At 33.2% G+C, this 8,748-nt stretch overlaps 1 protein-coding gene across 3 annotated transcripts in view; it reads left to right on the top strand.

Annotated features, from left to right (window-relative positions):
• Positions 1 to 8,748, top strand: part of Arhgap5 (Rho GTPase activating protein 5) — a 99,150-nt gene that overhangs the window by 58,865 nt on the left and 31,537 nt on the right. For 2 of the 3 annotated variants that reach the window (XM_015491663.2, XM_048798699.1), the window contains exon 3: positions 7,374 to 7,521. In XM_015491663.2, the coding sequence (XP_015347149.1) occupies positions 7,374 to 7,521 (148 nt within the window). The remainder of the gene's footprint in view (positions 1 to 7,373; positions 7,522 to 8,748) is intronic. The other variant, XM_048798700.1, reaches the window with a different exon arrangement.

Below are 8,748 nucleotides of genomic sequence, written 5' to 3'. Positions count from 1 at the left end.
AAAAGGGGGGGGGGGGGGAATGTTAATTGACTGCTTATGTGATAAGGTTTCTGGTCAACAGTGGGTAGATTTGGGTAAAAGTTATACCCAAATTTCAGTTAGGAGCCAAGAGCAGACTCCAAAGCAGCTGAGCAGCTCTACTGCTCCCTTGGTACCAAGCCTAAGAAGATCTGCAGCTGCCACAGCTGCTACCACCCCCACTTCCAGCACTGCTGACACCAAGCCAGGCACCAAAAGCAGTGGTACAGAGAGGAGACAAAGGGACGACTCACTTTGGCAGGCTCTATTGGTGGGTGGAGCCAGGAAAGTTAATACAGTGAAGGTTTATGGAAGAGTGAAATCATTCAATGCAAGAAACTCATAAGGTTTTAATGCCAGAAATAACACCAAGGAAGATGTAGTTGTATATCAGACTGCCATAAAGAATAATCCTAGGGAAGTACCTTCCAAGTGTATGAGATGAAGAGTCTCGAATTTGATGTTGAAGGAGGAAAGGGTGTGGAGTAACCAAATGTTGCAGGGCCTGGTGAAGTTTTAGAGTTCAAGGCAGTAAATATGCAACATACTGTAAACATTACAGATGTTCTCCATGTCCTAGGGGTCCTCTATACAATTACCAGCAAAATTACCAGAATAGAGTGTGAAAAAGAACAAGTACTCTCAGTAGGCTCAACAAAACTTGCCCTAATTCAGGTGGAGGTTCCCATTTTAGCATATGAAGAAATCCTTTGGGTATTGACCACAGTATTCCAGCTCTCCTGTGCAGGGAAATGTGATGGAACACATCCAACAGAATTCTAGCAGTAAAAAATGTGTAGAAGATTGGAGCTGAAGACCTTTACAGTGGTTGCTTTTTACTTTTTGACCAGATAGACAATCTGCATTATCTATGCAGCATGCATAGGGCTTTCATTGTTTTTACCTAAAGATATATCTTTTTGGTTAAAAAAAAAAAATAGTTTTTTTAAAGCCTTATTTTTCTCGGTATACCTTTAAAGGTTTTAAAATTGTTTTGTATCTGATTATATCTGAAATTTTTTTAAATCTATTTTTAAATTTGTAATACTTACAAATAAAAACTTGTTTTTTTTTTGAAAAGTCAAACTGCAAGTATCCGTTAATAAAGAGCTTAATTAATTTTTTAAAAAAATTATACTCAATTTTTTTATTAAGGGGATCAGCACCCTTAACCCCTGGCAGTGTTGAAGGGTCAATTGTACTTATATTAATATGAATTACTTAGTTTTAGAGAAGTAGTATTGTACTGCTTATACTGTTCTTAAACTTTAATGTGTACCAGTATATATGGCTCTATTAAAATCAGCTGCCTTAATTCAAGCCTTTATTAGCATTATGTTAGACATAATTGAGCTGATGAGAACTAAAGGAGATCATTTATAATTTATTGTTCCATAGTTGTTTATATTTATTTCTAATATAATATTACTACCTAATGGATCAAATTCTGATTAGTATCAAGTGAGTCTTTTTGTATAACTCAAAGCTTGTTGCCTTAAAGACAAGTCCAGTGTTGCTTTTTTTTAAAAAATCATTTTTTCTACCCTATGAATTATTTTTCCTTTTTGAAAAAAAAGTTAAGTAGGTCATGAATGCATAAAATACATGTAGATGAGTTATCATTTACTACAGAACGTTTACACAGATCTATTATAAAAAGCTAAACTATATTAAAACTTAACACATGCAAGTCATAAAATTAACCCATAGTCTCTTTTCTACTGCCAGGTTAACATTTTTAGCTTTCACAGATAAGAGAAAATACTTCACTTTCTGATCTGGCTTATTTCACTTCACATAATGTCCATCCCTTTTTCTGCAAATGACAGAATTTCATTCTTTATTTCTGAATAGTATTCCTTTTTTTTTTTTTTTTTTTTAACCCATTCATCTGTCGGTGGGCACCTAGGCTGATGTCATGTCATATGTTAGCTACTGTGGATAGTAAACATGGGTGTGCAGGTATCTGTTTGGTATGCTGTTTTCACTTCTTTTGAATATATATCTAGAAGTGGGATAGCTGGAATCATGTGAAATAATCTATGTTTTATTTTTATGAGTAACCTTCATACTGTTCTCCATAATGATTGTACTAATTTACATTTCCATCAACAGTGTATAGAGTTCCTTTTTCTTCATATCCTTACTAGCATTTATTGTTTGTTTTTTGAATAACGGCTATTTTAACTGGGGTGAAATGGTATCATTGTAGTTTTGATATGTGTTTCCCTGATGGTTGATGATCTTGAGCCATTTTTTCATATGTTTATTGGCTGTTTATATTTCTTCTTTTGAGAAGTATCCAGATAATTTGGTCGTTTTAATACAGTTGTTGTTTGAGTTCTTCATGTATTCTGAATTTTAACCCTCTGTGAGATACATAGTTAGTTGGCAAATATTTTCTTCCATTCTGTAAGTTGTTCCTTCACTCTGTTGATTTTTCTCCCTTTGCTATGCTATGCAGAAACCTTTTAGTTTGATGTAATTCCTGTTGCCAATTTTTACTTTTTTTTTTTTTTTTTCCGTGTACTTTAGGGTCCTGTGCAGAAAATCGTTGCCACATCAATATCTTAAAGTGCTTCTTCATTTACTTTCCAGAATGTCCAGGCTTATATTTAGGTCTTTGATCTGTCTTGAGTTGATTTTTGTACAGGGTGAGATATAGGGGTCAAATTTCAGTTTCTTGTGCATGTGGAATCGTGTGATATATCTGTTTATAGTTTTATGAATAACCTAGTTTTATTAATTGTGTTAGTTTTCCCACCATATTTAAGAGGCTGTCCAATGTATGTTTCTCCAATGAATGTTTTTGGCACCTTTGTCAAGAATCGGTTGTCTGTAGTTAGTCATTTGGGTTTATTTCTGATATCACTTCAGTTTCATTTGTCTGTTTTTATGCCAGTACCACACTATTTTGAAATCAGGTTTTGTGGTCCCTCTAGCTTCTTTCTTTTGCCCAAGTTGCTTCAGCTATTCAGGTGAAGTGGTTTTGTGTGAATTTTAGTATTGTTTCTTTTGTTTCTGAAGAATGTCACTGGTATTTTGATGGGGATTGCATTGACTCTGTAAATCCCATTGGATAGTATGGACATTTGAGTAATATTTATCCTGATCCATGAATACGGGATGTCTTACCAGCTTTTTGTTCCTTCTTCAGTTTCTTTTTCATTAGTATTTGATATTTTTCACTGTAGAGGTCTTTTACTAATTTGGTTAAGTTTATCCCTAGGTGGTTTTGTTGTTATTGTTTTGTAGCTATTGTGCATGGGATGATGTTCATGATTTCTTTCTTAGCAAATTTGTTATGGTGTATAGAAAAGCAGCTGATTTGTGTACATTGGTTGTATATCCTGCTACCTTACTGAATTTATTAGTTCTAATAGTATTTTGGTGGAGTCTTTAGGTTTTTCTATATAGAGAGAATTGTATCATCTACAAACAGGAATAATTTGATTTTTTCCTATCTGTATGTCTTATTTCTTTCTCTTTTCTAATTGTTCTGGCTAAAACTTTGGGTACTGTGTTGAATAAGAATGGTGAGAATGAACACCTTTTCTTGTACCTGATCTTAGAGGAAAGATTTTCAGCTTTTTCTCATTAGGTATGATTGGCTGTGGGTTGATAATTTGTAGACCATATCATATTGAGTACATTATGTACAGTCCTTCTGTACATACTTTGTTCAATTGCCTGTCATTTTTAACTTATTTAAGTCCCTTGGTTTAAATGGCATATGGTTAGTTGGTTTAGTTTTATACCAAGTCTTAGAATTTTATTTATATAGCTGATCTTATTCTATTTACACTTGTTTTTATAAATATCAGTTTGCTTTTTCTTTATTTTCAATTTTTTTCTTTGCCATCAGAGAAAAGATAAGAAAAATGAAGGTGCTATTAATTTATGGTTTGCTTATTTTTTCTTTAAATATTACAAACCTATTTCAGTTTATTATTCTTGCTCAACCTACCAGTGTATTCTGATAACCTGTCATGCACTACTATAATTACATTATCTCTTATATCCCACCCATTCCTCTTTTGGGGTAGGTTGAGAATTTGGTTTTGACCTCTTACAAATAATTTTTATATTTTGTAATGCTGCCTGGAAAATTATTGATTATATATATTATTACTTAGAATTAGTTTTGTTTCATTGTGTAGTGTTCATATGGTTTTCATAGCGACATTCTCCAATATAAGTTCTTTTTTATTGATTTCTTCATTGTGTGTTCTTTATGATCTTTCAAGAAGGAGTTTGTGCATGCTATAATTTAAATTTGATTATTGCATATTTGAAAATTTTTTTAAAAAATTTACAGCTGGTGGTTATGCACACCTGAATGACATATATATTGGCTAGGTAAAGAATTCTTGACACATATTTTTTTCCCATGAGCATTCCTATAGGTGAATCCTGTGACTTGTACTTTTCCTGAGAACTCTGAGGCTATCTATCCTGTTACTTTTCCCCACTGTTGTTATTTTTCATCTTGTCTGGAACCTTTACTATTCTTTGAGACTTACTGAATATAGCACAATATATCTCTTAATTTGATGATTCACTTCTGTTTATCTTTCCTAGTATATGGTAAGATTACTCAAACTATAAACCAAGCTCATTATTTTAGAAGAGACCTCAAATATGGGGGGAGGATTTATTCATTTTTGTTCTTTTTAGATATACATGACAGTGCAGTGTATTGACATATTATACATACATTGAGTATAACTTCCCATTCTTGTGGTTGTACATGATGTGGAGTTAAACACTGGTGATGTAATCATATTTGAACATCAGAAAGTTATGTTCATTTCATTCTACTTTCTTTCCTATTCCCATCCCTCCTTTCTTCCCTTCATTCCCCTTTGTCTGAGCCAGTGAACTTCTATTCCACACCCCGCCCCCATTGTGTGTTAACTTTTGCATATCAGAGAGAACATTTAACCTTTGTTTTGGAGGGATTGGTTTTTTTTCACCTAGCATGATACCTCCCAGTTCTCTCCATATACCAGCAAATGCCATAATTTCATTCTTTATGGCTGAGTAATATTTCATTGTGAATAGATACCATTCTTCTGTTGAAGGATAACCTAGGTTAGTTGCACAGCTTAGCTGTTGTGAATTGAGCTGTTATAAACATTGATATGACTGCATCACTGTAGTATGCTGATTTGAATATCTTATGGTTCCATTCCAAGTTTTCTGAGGAATCTCCACACTGCTTTCCAGATTAGTTGCACCAGTTTGCAATCCCACCAGCAATGTATGAGTGTACCTTTTTGAGTTCTTTATACAGCCTAGAGATTAATGCTCTGAGGTACAGGTGGCAAAGATTTTCTCTTCGTGTTCTTGGTTGTTTCTTTTACTGTGAAGAAGTTTTTAGTTTGATACAATCCCATTTATTGACTCTTGATTTTTATTTCTTGAGCTTTAGGAATCTTGTTGAGGAATTAAGTTCTTAAGCTGACATAATGGAGAATTTGGGCCTGCTTTTTCTTCTAGTAGGTGCTGGGTCTCTGGTCTAATGTGTAGGTCCTTGATTCACTTTGAGTTGAGTTTTGTACAGGATGAGAGATGGGTTCAATTTCATTCTGCTACATATGGATTTCTAGTTTTCTCAGCACCATTTTTGAAGAGGCTGTATTTTCTCCAATGTATCTTTATGGTACTTTTGTCTAGTATGAGATAGTTGTATTTATGTGGGTTTATCTCCATGTCTTCTATTCTGTATCTGGTCTTCATGTCTGTTTTGGTGCCAATAGTATGCTGTTTTTGTTACTAGAGTTCTGTAATATAATTTAAGGTTTGGTATTGTGATGCCTCCTGCTTCACTTTTCTTGCTAAGGATTGCTTTGGCTATTCTATGTCTCTTATTTTTCCAAATGAATTTCATGACTGCTTTTTCTATTTCTATGAAGAATGTCATTGGGATTTTAATAGGAATTGCATTAAATCTGTTTAGCACTTTTGGTAGTATGTCCATTTTGACAATATTTAATTTTGCCTATCCAAGAACATGGGAGATCTTTCCATCTTCTAAGGTCTTCTTCAATTTGAGACCTCATGGGTTTTTTAGGACCATTTGTACTATTTCCTTTTATAGACTGTATTCTTGATCTTTGGGATATATTGATGAGCAAATCAAAATCTCTGCCCATATGTAGAGTTTCTATTGTAGCAGAAATTTCATGCATCATCTTTGTTTCCTTCCTCACACCCCTGAAACAAAGATGATGCATGAATAAATTTTATAATGTTGAGGAGAGAAGAATTAGGATAAGAAAGATTGGAAGTACTGGGGAAGACAAGCAGTAGGATTGCAGTTTGTGATTTTTAATTAGGTGATCAGTGTAGGCCTCATTCAAAAGATAAAAGAAACAGCCATGCAAAAGTCCTAAGGTAGACCATTCTTTAGGTTAAAATAGAAGGAAATTTTTGTTGTTGTTGTTGTTCTGTTTGTAAGCCAGTAGTGATATGAGCAATATGAATAGATTTGTGATTTATACTAGAGAAAATAAAAAATTTTAGATAGTTATACTGAAAAAGAAATCAGGGCTGTTAGTAAAAGTGCTCTTAATAAGCTCTTTGAATTTGTGAAAACTTTTTCTTCCTATACTTTAGAGATTCTCAATTGGATATGCATAACAGAATCATCTTTGAAGATGCTTACTATACCCTACTCAAAAAAGAATGAATCAGAATCTCCCCAACATTGATTCCAGACAGTTCATCCTTGGGTTTTGAGATGAACATTCCTGGTTAATAATCCATGTTTTTCTAATGGTTAGATAAAAGTTAAATTCTGAAAAAAAAAAAAATTGTTTTGGTTTTTACTGTATTGAAAATATTTTACAAATTTCTTCTGAAAACTGTCTTAATATTTAAGTCACAGTGGATTGCACAAATGTGGGGAAAATAGACTAAAATCTTGGTGCAAATATATAACCTCATTATATAATCAGTAATCAATAAATTATTCTCAGAAATACAGATTTATACAAAACCCTACTCTGTGTATTTCTAGTTTGTCCCCTACATTGGCATTGAAAAATGATCTTCCCTGTCTTTTACTATCTAATCTTTCTCATCTCTCCCTATCTAGTCTTACGTTATTTTCCAAAGAGAACATTTTCTTCTAGTCAGCTAATTTTTTTCCCTAGTCACTTTTTTTGCCTCCATTGATCAGGTTGCTGCTCTTAGTAGAATGTAATGTGTCCGGTTTTCATGGACATTTCAATTGGATATGGCTTGTAAATATTTTCTTTTATCCAAACTGTGTGTTTATATTGCTTGATACTAATATTTTGAGGGAGATTAATTTTTAATAGTTTTAACTCAAATATGTTTTCTTATAGCAGAAAAAGAAAACTAAGAACTTCAATCCACCAACGCGTAGAAATTGGGAAAGTAATTACTTTGGGATGCCCCTCCAGGATCTGGTTACAGCTGAGAAGCCCATACCACTGTTTGTTGAAAAATGTGTGGAATTTATTGAAGATACAGGTAGGATAGAAATATCAAAACAAGATTTGATTTAAATTTTCACTTGTGCTACCCCAACAGTTTATCAAATGTTTGTGACTTGTTTAAGCTAAATTTTTAAAGAGGATTATAGTTCTCATTATTAGGGTTGAGTCTTATTTGTCTTGAGTATTAATTCTTAAGATAACCACTTGATATTTGGAAGGAATTTTGTTGACCAGTAATGCTTTTGTTGGACTTCTCTTGAACCTAATAAATGGCTAAATTGATGCTAAAGCGTTAAACTTTATATTACTTTGAAGTTTAGAATAACTTGGTTATTATGCTATCAACAGATCATTATTACTTGAATCAGTAATTTGGAAGTTTCCAATATTTTAAAATCTAATACTATTTGTTACCTATCTTACATGTGGATTATTTTCTTTTAAAACAGACATAGTTATAGATGTATGAAAGGCAGCCTATTATGATGTTCCAGTTTATTCAGCAGTTCTAGTTTGATGTGATGTATATGGTTTGAGTGGTATTTTCAAGAAATGTATAATTATTCTTACTTTTTAAAAAATAAGCTTGTTCTTATTTATTTTGCCTAATGTAAACTAAAAAAAAAAATTGAGCTGCACAAGTCAAGAGGTAGGATAGCAGAAGGTTGTTATGTTAGAGTATATTTAAAATGAACACAAGTTAACCATGGAACCTTACTGATTGAATGGACTACAGGTTTTAATGGTTTGAAAACATGAGCTAAGGTAGTTCAGCTTTACTTAATGATCTCTTTTGATATAGGAGCATTTTTTTTTAAAAGCGTAACAATGTTGTATATAAATAAGCATGCTTACTTTTGTTCATATGTGCATCTTATCCTTTTAGTCTGATTGTCACCTAAGTTCTATACATATTGTATTGTCTCTATTGAGGAATGGTGACTTCTAAGTTTTAATAAGGGTGTGACATGTGGGTGGTTAAACTGTCACCTGCTAGTATTATAGTCTTCCTTCAATTAAGAAGGGTTAGTATAGCTGGGAGAGGTGGCACATGCCTGTAATCCCAGCAGCTTGGGAGGCTAAGGCAGGAGGATTGAGTTCAAAGCCAGCTTCAGCAAAAGTGAGGTACTCAGCAACTCAACAAGACCCTGTCTCTAAATAAAAATACAAAATAGGGCTGGGGATGTGGCTCAGTGGTTGAATGTCCTTGAGTTCAATCCCTGGTACTGCCACCCCCCTCCAAAAAAAAAAAAAAAAAAAA

Source organism: Marmota marmota, unplaced genomic scaffold (genome assembly GCF_001458135.2).
Source record: "Marmota marmota marmota unplaced genomic scaffold, marMar, whole genome shotgun sequence".
Taxonomy (NCBI): Eukaryota; Metazoa; Chordata; class Mammalia; order Rodentia; family Sciuridae; genus Marmota; species Marmota marmota.
The sequence above is the reverse complement of the archived record's forward strand: the minus strand, read 5'-3'. Positions and strand labels throughout refer to the sequence as shown.